Here is a 23,889-nt window from a genome sequence, read left to right as displayed (position 1 = left end):
CTTGACCCTGCTTAAATATGCACTGTGAGTGTACAAAGCATTATGAACACGTGCTCGTTCCATGACATAACCTGACCAGTTGAATCCAGGTGAAAGCTATGATTACTTATTGACGTCACATGTTAAATCCAGTTGAATCAGTGGAGATGAAGGGGTGGAGACAGGTTTAATAAGTTGTTGACCCTTGAGACAATTGAGACATGGAATGTGTATGTGTAACATTCAGAGGGTGAATGGGCAAGAAAAGTGGCTTTGAATGGGGTATGGTAGTAGGTGCCAGGCTTACCGGTTTGTGTCAAGAACAACATCCAGCCAACTTGACAAAACTGTGCCATATTTCCTGTGCTTTTTTATATGTCCTAGGACAGACACTTCAAAACCTTATTCTTTATCATTTTTTTCACTGTCTTGTTTTGCTATTTATGAATGTGTTATTCAATGTGTTTCTATGGGCACATTTTATTTCCATTTTTTGTTGGATACCTAAAAGGTTCCTAAAATGTGAAATCAAATAACTAAATTGTCCATGGTATGAACATCTTAAAACAATTCCATATGTTAGCTTAGACCAAAACTTGATGTTAGATTTATAATAATATAATAATATATGCCATTTAGCAGACGCTTTTATCCAAAGCGACTTACAGTCATGTGTGCATACATTCTACGTATGGGTGGTCCTTGTTTAGCATTTACATGGGCAATCTCAGGACTATGTCTCCTTACAAGCAAGGCTAACTTGGCTGTCACTTGTCTCCTTACAAGCAAGGCTAACCTGGCTATCACTTGTCTCCTTACAAGCAAGGCTAACTTGGCTGTCACTTGTCTCCTTACAAGCAAGGCTAACTTGGCTGTCACTTGTCTCCTTACAAGCAAGGCTAACTTGGCTGTCACTTGTCTCCTTACAAGCAATGCTAACCTGGCTATCACTTGTCTCCTTACAAGCAATGCTAACCTGGCTATCACTTGTCTCCTTACAAGCAATGCTAACTTGGCTGTCACTTGTCTCCTTACAAGCAATGCTAACTTGGCTGTCACTTGTCTCCTTACAAGCAATGCTAACTTGGCTGTCACTTGTCTCCTTACAAGCAAGGCTAACTTGGCTGTCACTTGTCTCCTTACAAGCAATGCTAACCTGGCTGTCACTTGTCTCCTTACAAGCAAGGCTAACTTGGCTGTCACTTGTCTCCTTACAAGCAAGGCTAACTTGGCTGTCACTTGTCTCCTTACAAGCAAGGCTAACTTGGTTTTCACTTGCAGTTTGTTGTACATGCCTATTTGTTCTCTATTGCTCCTCTATTATTCTTCAAGCAAGATGACATCACATTTGACCATCAGACCAATTCATTAAATGCCCTACTCCTTGAAGTGTGCAGCATTGAATCCAGCCCTAGGTCTGTTTACATCTGTCTTAAAGATGATTTCCACATAGCATGATCATTTGGATAGCCACTCTAGCTTAGCCCTCATGTGCACTCAAGCAAGCATGCTAGGTAGTGCTAGGTATCAACAGCCAATCCAGGGAGTGAACCACAGTGAGTGAATCACAGGGAGTGAACCACAATGAGTGAATCACAGTGAGTGAATCACAGGGAGTGAACCACAGTGAGTGAATCACAGGGAGTGAACCACGGTGAGTGAATCACAGGGAGTGAACCACAGTGAGTGAAACAGTAACTGATAGTGTGGTGTAATAATCACCTCTCTCTGAGTGGGAGGTTGCCTGGTAATTTGTCTCCAGCCTGGGACATGGGGAACTGGGGCTATTTATAGTGCAGCTGACCTTTACCCAAATGTCTGTTTGTCTTCAAGAGACCATGGCTTTGTTCATTCACTGTGCCAAGCCGCGTCCAAGCCACGCATGGTCAAATGTGAAGTTATTGTTTGTGACTAAGTTCTGCTTATCAAGTGAATACAATGTTATTTCTCAGTCTGTTGAAAGTTTTCATCTTGGGGGGTATTATTATATAAGTCTACGTTGTAATTACGTAATTGTGTGTGCTGGAGTGTGTTTTAGGCCTTGGGTTGGACTTAAAAATACTGTACAAGAAAGTGGTCAAACTTTCCGCTTAACAACTGCTAGTGTACACTGAGTATATCCAACACATTTTGGTCTCAATTAGTCAGAGCATGGAGTCTACAAGGTGTTGAAAGCATTCCACAGGGATTCTGGCCCATGTTGACTCAAATGCTTCCCACAGTTGTCTCAAGTTTGCTGGATGTCCTTTGGGTGGTGGACCATTCTTGATACACACGGGAAACTGTTGAGTGTGAAAAACCCAGTGGCGTTGCAGTTCTTGACACAAACCGATGCACTACCGTACCCTGTTCAAAGGCACTTAAATCTTCTGTCTTGCCCATTCGCCCTCTGAATGGCACACATACCTAATCCATGTTGCAATTATCTCAAGGCTTGAAAATCGTTACATAACCTGTCTCCTTCCCTTCATTGATTGATGTGAATTTAACTAGTGACATCAATAAGAGATCATAGTTTTCACTTGGATTCACCTGGTCAGTCTACGTTATGGAAAGAGTTCTTAATGTTTTGTACGATCAGTGTAAATTACTATACTTTTGCTAATACGTGTATTAAGTCCTGTTGTTCATGCATATATGATTACAGGATCCTGTAATAAATGGTTAACACGTAATAAATGTGTTCACAAATTAGGACAAACATCTTTACACATTTCTACAAATTGTATGAATGGTCAACATACTATGTCTGTAATGGTTTACCAACCGCTTCTAAAGACTTTACCAACTGTTTATGAACAGACTATATCAACCGTTTATAAACAGACTTTACCAACTGTTTATGAACAGACATCACCAACCGTTTATAAACAGAGTTTACCAACTGTTCATGAACAGACTATATCAACCGTTTATAAACAGACTTTACCAACTGTTTATGAACAGACATCACCAACCGTTTATAAACAGTCTTTACCAACTGTTTATGAACAGACTATATCAACCGTTTATAAACAGACTTTACCAACTGTTTATGAACAGACTATATCAACCGTTTATAAACAGACTTTACCAACTGTTTATGAACAGACATCACCAACCGTTTATAAACAGTCTTTACCAACTGTTTATGAACGGACATCACCAACCGTTTATAAACAGACTTTACCAACTGTTTATGAACAGACTATATCAACCGTTTATAAACAGACTTTACCAACTGTTTATGAACAGACTATATCAACCGTTTATAAACAGACTTTACCAACTGTTTATAAACAGACATCACCAACCGTTTATAAACAGTCTTTACCAACTGTTCATGAACAGACTATATCAACCGTTTATAAACAGACTTTACCAACTGTTTCTGAACAGACGTCACCAACCGTTTATAAACAGACTTTACCAACTGTTCATGAACAGACTATATCAACCATTTATAAACAGACTTTACCAACTGTTTCTGAACAGACATCATCAACCGTTTATAAACAGTCTTTACCAACTGTTTATGAACAGACTATATCAACCGTTTATAAACAGACTTTACCAACTGTTTATGAACAGACTATATCAACCGTTTATAAACAGACTTTACCAACTGTTTATGAACAGACTATATCAACTGTTTAAAAAACAGACTTTACCAACTGTTTATGAACAGACTATATCAACCGTTTATAAACAGACTTTACCAACTGTTTATGAACAGACATCACCAACCGTTTATAAACAGACTTTACCAACTGTTTATGAACAGACTATATCAACCGTTTATAAACAGACTTTACCAACTGTTTATGAACAGACTATATCAACCGTTTATAAACAGACTTTACCAACTGTTTATGAACAGACATCACCAACCGTTTATAAACAGACTTTACCAACTGTTTCTGAACAGACGTCACCAACCGTTTATAAACAGACTTTACCAACTGTTCATGAACAGACTATATCAACCATTTATAAACAGACTTTACCAACTGTTTATGAACAGACATCATCAACCGTTTATAAACAGTCTTTACCAACTGTTCATGAACAGACTATATCAACCGTTTATAAACAGACTTTACCAACTGTTTATGAACAGACTATATCAACCGTTTATAAACAGACTTTACCAACTGTTTATGAACAGACTATATCAACCGTTTATAAACAGACTTTACCAACTGTTTATGAACAGACTATATCAACCGTTTATAAACAGACTTTACCAACTGTTTATGAACAGACATCACCAACCGTTTATAAACAGACTTTACCAACTGTTTATGAACAGACATCACCAACCGTTTATAAACAGTCTTTACCAACTGTTTATGAACGGACATCACCAACCGTTTATAAACAGACTTTACCAACTGTTTATGAACAGACTATATCAACCGTTTATAAACAGACTTTACCAACTGTTTATGAACAGACTATATCAACCGTTTATAAACAGACTTTACCAACTGTTTATAAACAGACATCACCAACCGTTTATAAACAGTCTTTACCAACTGTTCATGAACAGACTATATCAACCGTTTATAAACAGACTTTACCAACTGTTTCTGAACAGACATCACCAACCGTTTATAAACAGACTTTACCAACTGTTCATGAACAGACTATATCAACCGTTTATAAACAGACTTTACCAACTGTTTCTGAACAGACATCATCAACCGTTTATAAACAGTCTTTACCAACTGTTTATGAACAGACTATATCAACCGTTTATAAACAGACTTTACCAACTGTTTATGAACAGACTATATCAACCGTTTATAAACAGACTTTACCAACTGTTTATGAACAGACTATATCAACCGTTTATAAACAGACTTTACCAACTGTTTATGAACAGACTATATCAACCGTTTATAAACAGACTTTACCAACTGTTTATGAACAGACTATATCAACCGTTTATAAACAGACTTTACCAACTGTTTCTGAACAGACATCACCAACCGTTTATAAACAGTCTTTACCAACTGTTTATGAACAGACTATATCAACCGTTTATAAACAGACTTTACCAACTGTTTATGAACAGACTATATCAACCGTTTATAAACAGACTTTACCAACTGTTTATGAACAGACATCACCAACCGTTTATAAACAGTCTTTACCAACTGTTTATGAACGGACATCACCAACCGTTTATAAACAGACTTTACCAACTGTTTATGAACAGACTATATCAACCGTTTATAAACAGACTTTACCAACTGTTTATGAACAGACTATATCAACCGTTTATAAACAGACTTTACCAACTGTTTATAAACAGACATCACCAACCGTTTATAAACAGTCTTTACCAACTGTTCATGAACAGACTATATCAACCGTTTATAAACAGACTTTACCAACTGTTTCTGAACAGACATCACCAACCGTTTATAAACAGACTTTACCAACTGTTCATGAACAGACTATATCAACCGTTTATAAACAGACTTTACCAACTGTTTCTGAACAGACATCATCAACCGTTTATAAACAGTCTTTACCAACTGTTTATGAACAGACTATATCAACCGTTTATAAACAGACTTTACCAACTGTTTATGAACAGACTATATCAACCGTTTATAAACAGACTTTACCAACTGTTTATGAACAGACTATATCAACCGTTTATAAACAGACTTTACCAACTGTTTATGAACAGACTATATCAACCGTTTATAAACAGACTTTACCAACTGTTTATGAACAGACATCACCAACCGTTTATAAACAGACTTTACCAACTGTTTATGAACAGACTATATCAACCGTTTATAAACAGACCTTACCAACCGTTTATAAACAGACCTCACCAACCGTTTATAAACAGACGTTACCAACTGTTTATGAACAGACTATATCAACCGTTTATAAACAGACTTTACCAACTGTTTATGAACAGACTATATCAACCAACTGTTTATAAACAGACTAAAGACTATACGAACTGTTTATAAACAAACTTTACCATTAGTTTATAAACAGAGCTCACCAACTGTTTAGAAACAGACTTTTACCAACCATTTAGAAACAGATTTACCATTAGTTGTATGCCTGTGTATCCACCAGAAAGTGACAAAGATATTGTATAGGCTATGTATGAGACAAGAGTATCCTAAAATTAACTTTAACAATGATACGTTGATTGATTGGGAAATGATATCTCCATTTAAAAAATATTGGCAATTGTTATGCTATTTATCTGCGCTCATCAGGCACCTCAATTTCTATTCTAATTTCTTTTGAATTTACTGGCACGATTTCAGAAATTATACACAGATTATCTTTAACAAAAGAACACCTCGTTACACCTTTTTCATTCTCAATCTGTTTTTGCATGTGTGATATGCACACATGAAAAGTTGTTTTGCTTTATATCGGCACAACCTTTCCGTGTTGAATGGTTGCAACAATAGACCTTATTATCTAGATCCTGCTGTGAATTATATTATCTCTCACATTGCTTAACTCAACCATGCAGTGACAGCTGTGGGTACGTGTATTCAACTGAAGTGAGTGACACTAATTGTGATGATAAATACACCCGTATTCACGCCGTCCTTTTCTAATACAGGGGACCCCAATATACAAGAGGACACATCTGTGTCATAACACAATCATCTAAATAATATGACTGTCAGTGATGAAATAGGAGGAGAATAGGCAGCGTGTGGCACATGGATGTATCATCACATAATTGACTGTAAGTGTTGTTCAGATAACATTTGGCACCAACACCCTCCCAGGGGCATGTGCTAAGCCCTACAGTATAAATGTATTACTCAAGCATATATGTATCATGATGACCAAGTATGTGAACACTGAATAATGCATCTACATGAAATGCATTGATTACATAATGTCCTCATTTACATTATGCCTTCATAACCAAGGGCTAAATATGTATGTTGGTACACTCTGTACTACACCATTAGACAGTCATTGACTTCTAACTCATTCAAATGAATAACAGAGAAATATGACAAGGCAAAATACAAAATAGTTCACTATTTAGTGAGCAACTATATCCGCAGTTATATTTAAAGCCACTGTTAAATCCTTAATGGTGAAACTAGCATGTCCGTTTGTGATGTTACAACAACAAAGAAATTACTTCAAACAACAAACACTGTATTTTCCCCCTCGGAAATCATTGCACATCATTGCACATCATTGCACATCATTGCACTTCATTGCACAACATTGCACATCATTGCACATCATTACACACATGATAGAACAGTAGAGTATGTATTGCCATGTTTTTACCACGATGCTGGACGCTCCTCGATGCTGGACACCCCTCTCCTCCATTTCATCAACAAAACCAAAAACAATAACAGATGTGCTGGGGGGCCAACAGTGGCACTGCTTCCCCTTATGCAGATTCCAGCTTTAAGGCATTAGAGGTACCAAAAGTCCAGCATTCACAGTTTCAAACCTTATGCTACAGTACATAGCCACTAGTATGTGCTGTATAGAAGATTGTGTAAGCACTAGGCTGTAGGCTATAGTAGGTTGCGTTATGTGTAATGTGCTGTCCCTCAGGGGAATGGTGATAATCAGTCCATCCGGTGGAAGATTGTCAAGCAGACCAACACCCCTCGATGGCACAGCCAGACATAGACTTTGCCTGGGTTCAACTGACTGGTCACTACTGAGCCCCTATTGAATCAGGCTTTAATGGAAGCTCTAGCCACTTCAAATGGGACGGCTGATTGAGGTGGATGTATTAAAACTGATCAGACGCCTGCTCACCTTGAATAAGGCGTATGTGTCTGTTAAAGGGACAGGTTTTCCTTGCAGTGGGGAGAGTTTTATATAAGTCTCATCAGATGCATTTTATTCTATCAATCATATTTATATGTTTACTTGTTTAATCAGTTCACTATTACATCAAGAGGGGGGGGGGGGGTTAAATACTAGTCAATTAGCTGTGGCTGTTAGCTAGAGCTGAATGGGCATTAGTTAGGTAACTTAGCTAGCTTGCGCTTGGTTCCAAAACTGAACAAAATTTCACTGTCATTATTGATGTCCATGGGGTTCAATCTAATTGACATGTTTTGGCTATAATGATCTTTCCACCCAATTTCCTTCCATTATAAAAAATGTAGCTCGCTGGCATAGGCAGGTCAGTCCTTAAGTAGCAATGCCCCACCCAGGATCTGTCTTTTTCAGCCATCTATTTCCTGTGTTTTTAGGGTGCAAAATACACTTTTCACTTACATTTCCCTCTGTTGATTTTTTTCATTTTACTACTACGACTCTTTCATACTCTTGCTTGTGCCTGTTGTTTTTTCCCCGTTAACATTGTGACGTTATGATGTTACGTTGGTAAAAAATTAACCAAAATAGCTTCTTAGCAAAGAGCAATCTCCCAAACAAGAACCCCGCTAGCACTTTCTGGGAGTGGTCTGAGTGGGGAGTTGAAAACGGAAAACCAGCTATTACTGCCAGAGAGGTTTGGAACTTTCTTATTGGTCTACCCTTATCGATAATAATTTGACTAATTCTTTGAATAACGTGGCTAGTACAGATATACTTTCATTGACATTCCTGACCACTTTCCATTTTTCTACTTCTCTTTGGCAGCTGGATATAAACAGACATTCTCATTGACCTCCATACAAAAGTTCCTTGCTTGGTGAGCGAAAAAAACAACATCAAAAAATGCCACCTGCAGGAGAAGACAGATTTTGGGCCCAGTTATCTCTCTCGCTTCGCATTTTCCTCTCTGGTGCAGGTAGGCCTAGCCAGAGGAAGTTTTTGTGGTTGCAGCCCTATTACACCCCTTTATGTTAATGAATTCATAAATAAAAAGTATATTCACCCTTTCTTTAACTTTTACATTTATTAGAATTGTTTTGAAAACATTTTAACAATTTTGATGACCGTTGCTACTTTAAGTTAACAACATCGGCTAATGTGTCCAACTTCGGTTGGAAAAGATGCACTGACTGCCTTTCCCAAGAGCAGTGGCAGCTTGCAAGTCGTGTCATTAGCTTCTGCTAGCTCGTTAGCCTCCTTCACAGCCAACTGTCTCCTATCAAACAATTAGATAGCAAGTTAAGTGTTGGCTTTTCCAAATATATATGTTGTTGAAAACACAATTTCCCGATCAGTAGGGATATAATGAATTATGCTTTCTGCACTTATAACGTATATATATCAATGTTTTATAATAATACTATAACTACTTATGAGCAATTATAGCCGAGTATTATAAGGAACTATAAGTGTAGTATACGGCATTATAAATTGACTTACTGTGTAAGGCATTATATGTGTAAATCTCATAGAAAGTGTAACTAAATATTACATGTTGCTCTTGTAATTGGCTGTTATCGAGTCTTGGATGTGTATCACAATGGACTGTGCAGCTTTGACCAGACCACTCTTAGACATTAATGGTCTGCTTGTGTACCACAATAGCAATTTCATGGAGATCAGTGTATTGCTAGGTCTCAAACATGCTGTAGTGGCTTCCTTTCGTCTTTACCATAGCCACTGCCCAAGCCTGAAGCGGGGTTGTTTGGTAAGCATACAGTCCACACTCAAGGTTTCCAAACGACCAAACATTCAATGACATCCAGGGATATGGTGCAACAAAAATATTTATTCTTCTTATATCTAACAAATAAATGATTCTCCAATCAACTTAAAGCATAGAATACTTGATATGGAAAATACATATTATGACCTGTCTGTATGTCTGTATGGTCAAAAAACTATACCGCTCCCGCATCTAGCAAGGACTCCCTCCACCGAAGGCCCAACTTCCTGCCTTTATCCTAACACACTTACCACAATACAATTAATAGGCAAGAGGGGGGGCAAAAACTGAGTTACACTAAAAACAAATGAATATATCTCAAACCATAACGGTACGTACTTAATATTTCATCATTTACATTCATATTTAATATATTTACACAAATATACATGGAGCTCCATATGTTCGGTCTTTATACAAATATGTCCAAATCGGCTCTAACACATGCAGTCTCATACTCCTTGCCTTAGCCTCTACCTTTGATGTTGCCAAGCAATGTTCGCAACTACAGACTGGCTGAACAAATGTTTGTCATTCTCTTTGGTGTATAAATATTGAAGGTGTGAAACAAAGTGCAAGAGGGGAAAAATGGTCTTTGATTTGCGTGAGCGAGCAGCAGGTACAGGGAATGGTGCGAACAGGGATGAACATGATCCGTGCCTACAAGTGTAGGATCTTAATTTGATCACCCTGTTGCAGTAGAACTTTAAACATTTAAAACATGTAGTGTATCTGAGATTTAAAAGTTTTAAATATCAACCCCTACAAAAATGTCAATTTCTTATAATCCACATAATTCACTGGTATAGCAAAATGGCTCAAATTAAGATCCTACACATTTAAAAGACTATGTCTGGCTTTAGCCAGGGGGTGACATCATCTAGCAGGCAGGCTGACTAATGGAAAATATGCTGAGCTCGCTGTTGACATAGTAACTGACACAACAGTAAAGAAGGTGAGATCCACAGCCCAGATGTAAAATAAAACCAAAAATAAGTTGATGGTGAGGTGGTGACAATGTCCACAGAGCCAGGGTTCATAACTCTTCAGATTTCATAACAGCTTATAAAGAAGACTGTTCATGAGATAGTGTTGCATTACTTAGAAATACAGTATCAGTACATAGTGTTCATTATGAAATGAGTTTCTGTGCTAGAGGCCAAGTACAAGCTAAAGGTATAAAGGGCTTTAGACACTGATTTCACCTTCATATAAGCTGTCAATAATGAAAAAAATCATATCCAACGGGAGTCTAATTGTCACGTTCGTTGTACAGAGGTGACCAAGGCGCAGTGTGATGTGAATACATGATACTTTAATGAAGACAAAGACCACTAAACAAACTATACAAAATAACAAAACAAATGTGAAGCTATAATAAACTGAGTTCAAACACAGGCAACTAGACATAGACAATAACCCACAAAATACCCAAAGAAGATGGCTGCCTAAATATGGTTCCCAATCAGAGACAACGATAAACAGCTGCCTCTAATTGAGAACCAATCTAGGCAACCATAGACATACATAAAACACCTAGATGATAAACAACCCCATAAACATTCAAAAACCCTTGACAGTACAAAAACACATACGTCACACCAAAACACATACATCACCCACATCACACCCTGACCTAAGAATACTAAGGTCAGGGCGTGAAACTAATATAGAGATAAACACCCATCTAGACAAAAAAAGACTTGAAAAAAAAAGGAAACGACAATGATTTGTGATTTAAAAGGGTTTTATTAACCTTCAAGAGAACAGAACCTTTTGAAAACTTGAAAGTCTAACCACTAGCACCTTCTTTAGCAGTAAAAACACAAGTCAATAACGTATAACAGACAATATAGGATCAAAGTATTGCACAGGATAAAATAACTATAATTTTTACTATTTTCTACATTGTAGAATAATAGTGAAGACTTGGTCTCCACAATCACCCGACCTCAGTGTGTCCAAACTTCTGACTGGTACTGTAAGTATAATAACGGTTTCATCCATCATTGCACAGCTCATAAAGCATTCAGCAATTCATGTTACTACTAATTTAATAGGATTCTGACAAATGGTAATGATTCTAAATGCATTTTTATACAGAGCAGCAAAGTCCATACTAATAATTATTATACACAGGAAGAATGAATTAGTGTTTCATACAGCACCTTGCAAGGAAACTTTGAGGCATAGTCAGATATAATTTTCTGATGAACTAAACAAACTAACAAATCAGAACCAGAAACGAAAGCTACAAATAATTTCACATTTATGCCATTCAGTACCTCTGTCAAACCAAGGTATTTCTGATGGAGCACCTTATTCCTTGAGCCTAACCCATCCGTGCTTTACTGTGCTTCAACAAGGCTATGGTAAAAGACCTGTTTATACAGTCTCTTATTAATCCCTCGCCTCCCCGCCCACCTGCTTATCGCTTTACATTTCGTTCTGCTGGCTCAGCACATCGAAGGACATGATAATGGCCATGTCAGTGGAGCCCCCTCCACCCCCGCTGGCTGCCAGTTTGAGCTGGGACATGCTGGCCCCGGTGAACACCTCTCCCTCCCACACACGGCTCTTACTGAGCTGCAGCTCCATCAGCTGCTCTCCCACCACGCTCACCCTCTGGGCCCCAGGCACCCTGACCCTGAACAGCACCCAGGACAGGGGCTCCAGGAGACCCCCGCGGGGCTCGAACAGCACGCTGCCCCTCTGCCAGGCTGTGTAGGTGCAGGGGAACGGAGGCCAGCTGCTCCCTGAGCTGTTGCACAGCACAAAGTCACATAGCAGACTGAAGTCCTGGTCAGTGGAGGTTTTGGCGTAAAGGCCCAGCTTGTAGACTCCGGCCTCGGGTAGGGCCACGCTGATGGTCACTTTGCTGCTGTTGTAGGTGAAGAAGACGTGCCGGCAGAGTGGGTGCCCCAGTCTCTTGCGTTGTTCCTTGAACAGCACAGCGTGGAGCTCCAGGTCTTGTTGGTTTTGGAAGGTAATGTTGCATTTTCCTTGCTGGGTGCTCACCAGCGCCCCCGTGTGGCTGAACTTGGAGAGGCCAGCGTCTTGCGTCCGGATGCCAGGCCCACAAGCAGTGCTAAGGGCAGGGGGAAAGAGCTCATTGAGGTTGATAGCACCTCCTGTGCAGTGCAAGAGGAAGTTGCCTCCATTCTGGAAGCCATCTTGGGTTCGCTCGTAGTTCCGAACAAACACAGACAACCGATAGTAACCTAGATAGGGACAGAGGACGTTACAGGTGAGGCGGTCAGATTGGATTTGAGTTGCCAGACACCTCTTGGCTATGGACGGGTCAAGGTCTTTCTGGGTCAGTTCACACAGCATCATGAGTGGTCTGGAGGTGTGCAGGACAAGCTCGAAGGAGCCAGTCTCCGACACCGCAGCCTCTGCTCCGTTGCTGCACTTCTTCACCCCCAGGCTCTCTGCGCTCCGCTGCAAACCCCAGGACAAGAAGGGGTTCTCAGGGAGTTCTTCAGTTGGTTCCTGTTCTGGACACTCCACCAGGAGAGAGCAGACCCAGCTGAATGTCCCTGAGTTGTTGCCTGACCGGGCAAAGATCATGACATCATACGTGCCACCTGTAGGGGGCAGCAGTCGTAACCTCATGCTCTCCCGGGTCACAGTGAGCAGGCCAGATGAGCTATTGACCGCTTTGGGTTCACAGCCGCTCCACTGAGAGATCTGGTAGGTGAAGTCGACAGGCTTGGTGAACTTCATGGACACCGAGGCCTCACCATTTTCTGACCAGAAACAGAAACAGCAATTAGCAAAATCAACATATTGTACAGTATAGGCCTGAATGATGGTACCTCTTCAATGGTAACTCTTCAATTACATATTCATCTACAACTACTTTATGACTAACTGTGAATAACTTCTGTGAACAGTGTCCACTTTCAACAATGTGTTAGCCTACCATTTATGCTGTATAATTCAACCTTGAGCACTAGTCTCCAGTTCTTTATGGACTGTGCCGCCATTTTAGTTTTATATGGATGCGGGACTGACCTGTGACCAGCAGGAAGTGTTTGGGATGGAGGAGGGTCAGACCCAGTCTGTAGAACTCCGAGGTCTTTAGAACCCTCTTCTCAAACTCCTCCAGTGGGATGGGATCGTCCAGAAGCTGCCACTCTTTCTCATCTGGACAGTGGGAGTTGATGAAGTCCTCAGGGTCTGTCAGGAAGTAGAAGTCATCGTACCTGGGCGACAAGGAGAATGGCTTAATAGCGGAAAAGCTAATGCTAATCGAAAGTGACAACGTTTGGGAGATGTTGCAGTAGTGTTTTTAAAATAAATTCCACAAGTACACTCTTTGATAAAAAGATGGTATCTAGAACCTAAAAGTTTTTTTTTGCTGTTCCCATGGCAGAACCCCTTGAAGAACCCTTTTTGGTTCCAGGTAGAACTCTTTTAGGTTCCATTGTAAAGCCCTTTCCACACATCTGGAACTAAAAAGTGTTCTACCTGGATCCAAAAAAAGTGTTATCATATGGGGACAGCCGGAGAATCCTTTTTGGAACTCTATTTTTATATGATTGTAGTGGGATAATTCCAGTCGTATTTGGCACTAGTACTGTTGTATGTATGGTCCTGTGGACCACCTTGTTAGAATTGGTCCATTACAAAAATAACCTTTGTAATGAGTGGCAATCATCATTACTTGTTTTCATCATTATCAAGTAACACGGTTCTTGACATTCCATGCACGAATAACCCACAGGGTTTATTTTAGAATAGCTAATCAGACACTAGTTCTTTGCTATTCTTAGTGATTCAATTGCATCTATTGGCAGCTTGTCAACATAATAAATGTTGTGCTCAACAGTATAGAATGTACTTAACTCTGTGCTAGCACAGCTACCAATCATGTAGGCCAATTGCTTTACTTGGAACTCATATTCACCTCTTAATAAAGGATTTGTTGTCCATGTCTACTCTCCCTGCTCCCCAACATGCGTCCAGTAGATACCAGTGGCCTCCCAGTTTCACTGCGTTCCACATGTGGAGGGACTTTGTGTTTTGGTAGCTCTGGCCTTGCCTGTACCCAATACCTTTGCCATGGCCAGACACCTCTTGGCATTCGATTCCTGCCTCCCTGCAATGAAGCAGGAAACATGTAAGGGTGGAGTGCCTGATGTGTTTATTACTGACAATGGCATGCAATTTTAGACCACTCAATTGTCAATGTGTTTGATGTTTTTATTAGATTTTTACAAATGATTTTTCAATGGACCAAATGCTGTCTTACTGGCACATCTGCATGCAGACGCTGGAGTACCCACAGCACACGCCCCGGCCCGTCTCAATGACCCTTTCTGGGGAGCACAACTTGTCCGTCAGGCCAAGGTAGCCACTTACGTCGTACTCTGCAAAAAGAACCGCCCACCCCATAACATTTAGGGAAGGATATGTCGAGAATTATGCCACTAACTCAAAATGTCACGATCAAGGTATTCTGCAATCAACTTCCCTGGAAAGACTCCATGTCTAACATTGGGACATATGAAAAAAGACACAGTGTAACTTAAATTGAATTATAAGGATTTAATCCCCCACTATAACCACGGGACTGCTTGCCCATTCAATTAGATAACGAGGCCACTTATCACGTCAGACTGAAACTGTGCGGCTATTTCATTAACATTTCCAGTGGACCCAGAGTGAGATGAATGAATGTCTATTTTAATGAACGTCTGTCCTCGTTAGGTTGAACCGCAAGGTCCCATCCACCAACAGCTGATCCCTGTATATACGCAGTGGAAAGACCTTAGGGTAGCATTGTTAGGACAGCTGTGTAGGGATGGAAAGTTTGGGATGTATATCTAGTATGGTAAAGAGCCTAATGAGACCAACTCTTACCTTTTAGTATGGGGCTCTAGAGTAAAGCTCTCTGATGCACAGTGTTCTAAGTGGTGTTATGTTATTGGCAGGTTGCTGCAGTGTCGCTGCGCTGTCGTGAGTAAGCCGTGGGTTGGATAATTGAGAAGGTGTGTAGGAGTGTACGGCTGTTAAAAGTGTGTGTGTGTTACTGACCGATGTTGTGGCAGAGCCAGATCCAGATGGCTCTCAGTTTCTCCAGCTCATTCTGTGCTCCTTCTGTGATGGTCTGCGTGATGGTCTGGGTGATGGTCTGGGTGTTGGTCGGAACTAAGATGATCTTTTGACTGAGCAACTGCAAAACAAACAGGATTTATGGATAAAAATAAACTTAAATGCACACACACACACACACACTCACACACACTCACTCAAGCATTTAAGTGCACAAATATACAAAAGCATATACAAATATACACACGCACGCTGAGATGTACAAATATATGCATAGACACACATACACATACACACACACACAGTGGTATCCTACATGCACACACAAAAATAATACACTATTAGAAACAGACTTTTCCAGTATTGATGGCATGGTTATCCACACTGCTGAATACTTCTGTGGTGGCAAAGAGTTCCCTTTTGAGCTTTTTTTTTGAGACGCTTCCACTCTTCACTGTACTGGAGCTCTCCCTTGGTCTTGGCTGGAGTTTGGGCTTCACCGGGGCTCGTCCTTCCACATCCCTCTGCATGTCTCCCTCCTCCCTCCTCACTGTACTCTTCTTCACCACCCTGAGGGAGTAAGCAGTGCACTCATCTGACAGCTGTCGCTTGGCCATGGGTCTCTGGACCTCCAACTCCATGGCAGCCCATTTCTGAAACACAGAACTAGTCTTGGACTGGGCCGCACCGGCAACAGTTGCCACTGTCGTTTTGGTTGCTACGGTTGACGCTACAGTTTTGTGGCTTTTCATGATATTGCTGTTATTTAGTGACAGAACCTCCAGCTTCCACTCTTGCTGGACAACTGACGGACCTTTTTTGTCATCTGACGTTGTTTTTGAGGTGTCTTTAGAGTGGCCATCTTGGGGTTTGGAGGCTTTCTTTTCACCACTTTCCCCAGTTTTGACCTCCTGACCTGAGGCCTTCTGTGTGGCCTGAGGGTAGGACTCCTCCTCGGTCACTTTAGTGTTGTTGCTGTTGTTGCTGTTGTAGCAGTAGTGCTGTTGGTAATTGTTGGTAGGGAGGGGGCAATGGACGCTGCGGAGGTTGAGGGATCTCTTTGGGAAAGGGACCTCTACAGACCTCATTTGAAGAACATTGCCCATCGTTTCCAGTTTTGGTTATATCGGAGCTGAAAACTGAGAGAGAAAAATAACTGTTAATGAAAGACGCACTATTAAACCAATTAAAACTGATCCTGGGACACAGAGCTGTAAATAATAACACTGCAATAAGAGTGAAAGTTATTTGAATCTGCACCTCTGCATTGTGAAGTGAAGGGCACATAATACTAAATTCAGACTGAAACTTGGTATTTTCAAAAAAGACAATGGTGTAAAAAAGAAGGTTCACACTCAAGGCAATGCTGCTGGAGAAAAAATATAGGCATCAAATTATACCTGAAAACAGATGGTTGCTATTGATTGTGTGGGTAAATAGTAGCTTTATGATATCTACTTCCTCTATACATCTGTACTCATATGCCCTTCATACACACACATATACTTCTGTAAACACATCAAATAAATGACAGACGAAGTCATTACAAAGAGAGACCATGCTATTGCACTTGACATGTTAATTAAGGTAAAATACAAGTTTCCTCTGTGTGTTTCTGAAAATGTGACAGCAATATGTGAGTTGCAGATGATTTGTGCTATGTGCAGACGATGTTGTTTTAGTGTGTGCTATGTTAATCATATACAGTAGCAGCAGTCTGTACAGTTAGTCTTATGTTAGTCTATGTTAGGGCTGGATTCAATCCATATCGCCGAGGTATCCTGGAAGATCAACATTAAAATGTATTGGTAACTTCCGATTGAGCTGACGTATGCAGCGTTTACCGTGAATGCAGTTTCATTGCCTTTGTCAATCGCACTATAAAGTGGATCTTCAGCGCAACAGATTGAATTGAGCCCTTTGTCTTATCGCAGCAGCTTGCAGAGTTTCATGATAACCTCAAACTGAACTATACAGATAATAACTTGCAAATGAATCGTAATAATGCCCAGAAGTAAACACACACGCCATGCCTCATATTCAAGTGATATTCTCAATAAATCCCAAAAAATGGATTGGTAAGAGGGTAATGTATTTTTGTTGCGTTTATGGATCCCAGGAAGATGAGTTTTCCTCATGGTGTCAGCTAATGGGATCCCAATAAAGATACATTATTCCTACCTGGTGTTGATGCTTTGTCAGCAATGGTAAATCTGTCTGGCTGTCTGTCTGTGTTCTCTCCATCTATGTCTTGACAGATCTCACCTCCCGAACCTGTGTCTGTTTTATACTCTGTGTGTCTCTCCTCGGGGCTGGGATGTGTAGGGTTTCCACGGCGAGGGGATGACAGACCTAAAAATACTACAAAGCAGCTGATAGAGACCAATGGCACAACTTTCCACGAGCGCTACCCTCCAGGGGTAGGGGTGGGCTGAGGGTCTGGGGCTGCAGAAGGGAGCCAAGGGGGGCTCTGGGAAAGGTGTGAGATTTTGAGGAGGTTAGAGGTGAACTGGGTTCATGCTAACACATTTTTTTGTTTGTTTACTTCAATTGTGGTACATTTGAAAGTACTGTATTTAAGGCTGACAGAGCTGTAGTTTTATCTGAGAAATGTTCCACGTGTGGGAGATAAACTCCATGGGTGGCAACATAAGTATGTTGAAAGCATTAGATTCGATTTTTATTTAGTCACACGCACGCGGTCACCGATGTAGTTGCAGTGTACAGTGAAATACTTAAGATCCAAGCTCCAACAGTGGTGGTGTGAATGAAACAAGAAAAATAAAACATAATAATAACAATACTTATAATATATTTACAACTGTGACCATTATTCCGCCGTCTCCAGGAATTTGTTACAGTCGGGTGGAAAGTGAGTACCCATACTCATATTCATACTCCAATATTTCTAGCCCAGGTGTATGAAGTGATGCACAAAACAAACTGAGTAAGCACATTTGAGAAAAGCACTAGAAAAAAAGAGAATGTTTTTTAGCAGCTCTAGGCGATGTGCCATCTGTTGGTGCCATCTTAGCCATTGAAGGTGTTACTGTTTGCTCAATATATATGGCTGCACACCCCACCCCTTGTCTTTGATGGAATTTAGGAGTTGTTACATCACAGGCTGCTATGTGCCATTGCAGCAGTTGGTGCTGCAGCCACAACCAAGGTGGTCCATTGCAGCAGTTGGTGCTGCAGCCACAACCAAGGTGGTCCATTGCAGCAGTTGGTGCTGCAGCCACAACCAAGGTGGTCCATTGCAGCAGTTGGTGCTGCAGCCACAACCAAGGTGGTCCATTGCAGCAGTTGTTGCTGCAGCCACAACCAAGGTGGTCCATTGCAGAACATTCAGTATAACAGTGAGACAGTCCATTGGTAAGTGGAAGGTCCTTCGTTCACTCTGTCATCTACATTTAAATATCAAAGGTGCCACCCCCATTCTTACCTCAAGCTTAAGTGACCAACTCCACTGTGATTGGTTAAGAAGACTGTGAAATGTTATTCATTGATAGTCCCCTGTACCCTCTACCTGTGGGGCCTGGCTGGCTTTGTGACAGTAACCACTCATGCTACACATCCCACAAAGCATTACGAGTCTCTGTCACACCGTCTCATAGCTTCACAAAGCATTTCTGGTCTGTGTCCAGCAACCTCTGACTCTGAAGTGACTGACAAAACGACAAAACAACAACCTTGACGGTGAGATGAAAACTGAGAAGGAGCCGGGGGTCGTACTCATCACAGCGAATAGTGTTTTGGAAGGTAAGAGAGTGTATTGTGTATCTCACGGTCTACAACGACTTGATGATGGTTCAAGTACAATGATGATTAACACTATGAAACACTGAATATGGGTTATTTATGAAAGCTTGTTCATTGTCAGCAGTCAAGTTAGACATTTGGACTGAGTTTGGAGTATTTTGATAAATGTTCAGTGGTGGACTGGGACATACTGTGTCTCAAAGCCATATAAAATATATTGGTTGTAAAATAGTTGGTATTGAGTTGAATATTGGGAAATGCAAATTATACCTACAGAAAGCTGAGGCCCTCCTCTCTTCGACAGGGACATGGGGGCGAATCTTCCAAGGCTGTGTTTTTCCTGTAATTGCATTTTGAAATGTTACATGATCGGAACACATTTTTCTTTCAAGTGCATGGATGGGGGAGGAGGCGAGGGCGCAGGGGGAGGGCAGACACTTTCATTACAGGAATCCTGTGGATAATGCACTTGACTGTTTTACCAAATCATGGTTTTAGCATCCCAAAAAAAGGAAGTTTTGAGTGAGGTGACAATGTAGAATGTATTTTTCAATGTTTACATGCACCCTTTCCAATGACAGAGGCCCAGCAGGTCTCTTTACTGATGCTGCATTTGAGTTTACATGACCTCAGCTCAGCTGGCCCATCTTGGTAGGGGGGCCGGCCGTTGCCCACTGATCAGCTAAAGGCTCATTATAGTACAGTGGTTCCCAACCAGGGTACTAGGACCCCTGGGGGTACTTGGCCTATCCACAGTGGGTAGTTAAGAGAACATAGGCCTACTGGTAAAATGCACAGAGACATTGTGCAACAACAAAAAACAATTATCTTAAAGGCTCAGTCACCTTTTTTCATAGTTTTATTTTTATATAAAAAATATATTTTGGTTTGTTTGTGTCATCAATCCAAAAAATGGTGGGGGGGGGGGGGGGTGGTCCTTATTATTTTCTATGTTTGGTTAGGTCAGGGTGTGACTCAGGTGGGAAAATGTTTTTTATTTCTTTGCTTTTGGCCGTGTGAGTTTCCCAATCAGAGGCAGCTGTCTATTGTTGTCTCTGATTGGGGATCACATATAAGTTGTCATTTTGCTTTTGGGTTTTGTGGGATCTTGTTTTCTGTATAGTTTCTTAGCCTTACAGAACTGTGCGCTTGTTGTTGTTGTTGTTGTTGTTGTTTGTTGCAGGTTTAGCAGTACGAAGTTTTACATTCGTTGTGTTGCTTATTGGTTTTTGGTGGAACATTAATAGAGAAAATGTACGCCTACCACGCTGCACCTTGGTCCGGTCATTCTCCAAACAAGGAGTGTAACAGTAACAATAAAACCAAACCAACACCTAGCTCCACTTTGAGCCTTTCTACATGGGTCTTCCGGTCCCTCTCTGCTAATGGACAGCTAAGCTGTTTACCGGCATATCCAACAAAAGAGAACAGAGATCCAACAGACTTGCCCTTATTGGGATCAGGTCTACGGCCAAGTAACATCCGGTAGGTTCCTGTCCAGTTGGGTTAAATTTCCCTCCCAGTATTAGGAGGGCCCTGCATGTCAGCTCTTGCTGCTCCAGAACAAAAAACAGATCTGGCCGAAGCCAGGTTAAAACCACCTAACCTCCAAGCTAATTATATTCAGGTGTGTGTAATTAGGCTCTTACCCTTCCGGGCCACCCTCTCCCCCAAGCAGAAATATACCGGCCTTCACACATCCACCCTCTCTCTCCATCACAGTTGGTTTGTACCTGGAAATGAAAACTTTATTTCCAAAACATTATATTCACCATTTTTTTTATAATTGCTTATGGGTACCTTCATGTGTGTGTGTAAAATATGACTGATTTTTTGATTGTATGTGTTTTTTGCTAAACACTATATATCCATTGTTTAGCTGGAATACACGGTTCATATCCTGCATATTTGACTGTGATATGTGCTTGTCTCACCAAGCTATCATAAGATGAATGCACATCTGGATAAGAGCATCTGCTAAATGACAAAAATGTAAATGTTTTATGTACCGATCGTAACATTATGACTAGAACTACTGTTCCCTGAAGGAGGGAAAAGAGGTACAACATACTATTTGGAGTCACACGGTTGAAGGATCCACAATCATGCCTGACAAGGCCAATGAAATCTGCACCTCACTGGAAGCCCGCCTTCCACAGGTGATAAGCGTGAGGCTTGGATTCATTCCTTCAATTTAATACCGTTCTTCGACAAGCCCAGGGGCTAAACATGTGTTGTACCTCATTTCCCATCCGTAAAGATCTACATCGCCTCCTGCCAATAATGTCCCATACCTGAGAGAGCTTCCACTCCTGAGAGAGATGGTCCAACCTAGATAAAAGATCTGCATCCTCCAAAGCGAAAGCATGTGCACACTGCTCTCCAGCAATAGGGAGCGAGCCAAGGTTAGGAGGGACGCAGTCTCTCCCCATCTGTTGATGCATGCCACCAACCGGCCCAACAAAATCAGGGGGATGCGCTTGAGCGCCAGAAACTCTGGATAATCTGTCGTGATCCCCTTGCGGGATACAACTCAGTCCATAGGAGCCCCCTGACAATAACAGAGGGTCCCACCACTGGGTCATGGCCAGTAGGCCTAACAGAGACACCCGAAGTGATCGGCTAAGGCTGCGAGATGCGTCCAGGTGAGGGGCTAGCACAGTATCAACAATAGCCACACGGGAATTACTTCCTTACAGAAGCCATCTTCCCCAGTAGGCATAGGCAGTGGCGTAAGCGCACAGTGTTACCCAGCCAAATTATGGCTAAGCAAAGCCATAACCCGGACACCCTCCGTGGGGATAGAAAAGCGTGATACGCGAGTGAGTCTAGCTCGAGACCCAGAAACAGAATGCACTGAGCTGGAGTCAGACAGCTCTTATTCTGGTTTCTTATGAAGCCGAGAGACTAAATATGGGACAGTAGCATGGATGTGTGTAACAATGCTTGCCCCCTCGACTCCACCGCCACCAGCCAATCGCTGTAACAGCCGGCGGCTCGTACTTGCTGAGGGCTCGTAGGTCTAGAACACAATGCAAAGTCCCGCCCCTTTTCGTAACCAGGAATACCGGCTTTACCAGCAGTTCCAGATCTTCCACATAGCAACCACTTTGATTGCCTGCTTCTGGAGAAGGGAGGATATTTCCTCAAAACAGGCACTGACGCCTCATGAACAGTCGATGTGATGACGCTGCCGAAGTGTGCGGGACACACAACAAATTGTAGCCTGTACCCTGACATCACTGTTAGCATGATCCAGGGCCACACTGCGCATGCGCTCCACTGGTCGGAGCAGACAGCGAGACTCCTGTGAAGTACTATCTGATGGGGCGGGATGCCACCTTGTGGACTGGGGGAGATTGGTTCTTCTTCCATTTCAACCACTCTTGAAAACCATGTGTCAGAGCATGGAGAAGGAACACTTTTCATAGAACTCACATACGGGAGACAACACTTTTAACACCTGTGAACACTGTGGAACTCAGTTGAATCAACTGTGTTTATGTGGCAAGGTTTGCCTAAAGCCCGGCCCACTCTTGGTACACGGGCTCCGGAGATCAGTGCCGTACCCCGATTGGCCATGCCACTTGGGGGTACTGTTGTCACAACTAACCTCACTCAGTTTAGGTGGTAAGATGCATTCAGGTAACCGGCTGGGTGCTGGACCACACACATTAAAAATAGACCCAGAGAAAAAACTTTATTATGGAGGTTAAGCGTTGAACTGGAGACAGACAGCTTATTTGGGGGCTCATATAACCACAGAGACTGCGTGTGGGATAATAGGGTGGTCATATCCAACTCTGCTCCTTTCCTCAACTCCGCTACCAACAACTAATCGCCTATAGAGCCAATAACCTGTACCACTAGACACCTCATAGGGACTAATGAGCTACAGGCAGGAATCAGCAAGGAATCCCAATAATGAGCCACCCATGGGGGAGGGGCGCCCCCTTGTGGACAGTGACCCAACTTGTCACTTTCACTCTGGGGAGAATGATATACCCCTTGAATTTTTTAAGTATATTTTTTCATTTCACAACCTTTATTTAACTGTGAACCCTGTGAAGACTGTGGAATGTGGAGTAACAGAGGGGGCAGCAATTAACATGGACAAGCGTCCAACATACGCTGTGCTTCCATGAGACTGTATAGCCTGCATGAAGCCTGGCACCTTTACGGGCACAGGGGGCTCTGGCAATGGCTGACATAGTACCTTGTTTGCCAAACATGGGCGGCATTTTTGTCACATTGTTTTCTGCCGGAGGGGGGCACGGATCACTCAGACCCGTGCCAAGGCCTCTTGCTCCAGGGTCAGCCCAGCCAAGTGCTCGGGGGGCTGCTTCTTCATCAGAGGTGCATGCCAACCCCGTTTCCTTCACTGCCATAACGCTTGGGGAAATCTTGCAAGTTTCACTTGCTGGAAGTTAAGCATGCGAGCTGAAGTTAGTCAGCACAAGCTAGGCTATCTAGCCTCTTTGACCACAGCACGGTCCGTTTAGAATAACTTATTT

General features: G+C 41.8%; 2 protein-coding genes across 2 annotated transcripts in view; one reads left to right on the top strand and one right to left on the bottom strand.

The window, feature by feature from the left end:
* Window positions 1-11,282: 11,282 nt before the first annotated feature.
* Window positions 11,283-17,925, bottom strand: ky (kyphoscoliosis peptidase). Its single transcript, XM_046334807.1, has 7 exons — window positions 17,795-17,925; window positions 15,967-16,752; window positions 15,596-15,734; window positions 14,811-14,928; window positions 14,466-14,657; window positions 13,571-13,761; window positions 11,283-13,302 (listed from the first exon to the last, which is right to left on the bottom strand). Exons 2-7 carry the CDS (start codon window positions 16,717-16,719, stop codon window positions 11,990-11,992), a joined length of 2,706 nt encoding a protein of 901 aa, XP_046190763.1. The 5' UTR covers window positions 16,720-16,752; window positions 17,795-17,925; the 3' UTR covers window positions 11,283-11,989.
* A 1,253-nt stretch (window positions 17,926-19,178) lies between these two features.
* The window catches only part of LOC124019464 (solute carrier family 4 member 11-like), a 39,056-nt gene continuing 34,345 nt past the window's right edge, over window positions 19,179-23,889 (top strand). Inside the window, exon 1 of the mRNA XM_046334808.1 lies at window positions 19,179-19,375. Within this exon, the coding sequence (XP_046190764.1) occupies window positions 19,318-19,375 (58 nt within the window). The 5' untranslated portion in view covers window positions 19,179-19,317. The remainder of the gene's footprint in view (window positions 19,376-23,889) is intronic.

The sequence above is a fragment of the Oncorhynchus gorbuscha genome, unplaced genomic scaffold, assembly GCF_021184085.1.
Source record: "Oncorhynchus gorbuscha isolate QuinsamMale2020 ecotype Even-year unplaced genomic scaffold, OgorEven_v1.0 Un_scaffold_995, whole genome shotgun sequence".
Lineage (NCBI taxonomy): Eukaryota > Metazoa > Chordata > Actinopteri > Salmoniformes > Salmonidae > Oncorhynchus > Oncorhynchus gorbuscha.
This window is presented reverse-complemented; position numbering and strand designations above follow the sequence as displayed.

Coding starts and splice junctions, on each gene's coding strand:
- ky (XM_046334807.1), bottom strand. CDS start 16,719: ATGGGCAATGTTCTTCAAATGAGGTCTGTAGAGGTCCCTTTCCCAAAG. Junction 15,735..15,966: donor ATGCCATCAATACTGGAAAA/GTCTGTTTCTAA, acceptor TTTGTTTTGCAG/TTGCTCAGTCAAAAGATCAT. Junction 14,929..15,595: donor CTGGCTCTGCCACAACATCG/GTCAGTAACACA, acceptor TTCTTTTTGCAG/AGTACGACGTAAGTGGCTAC.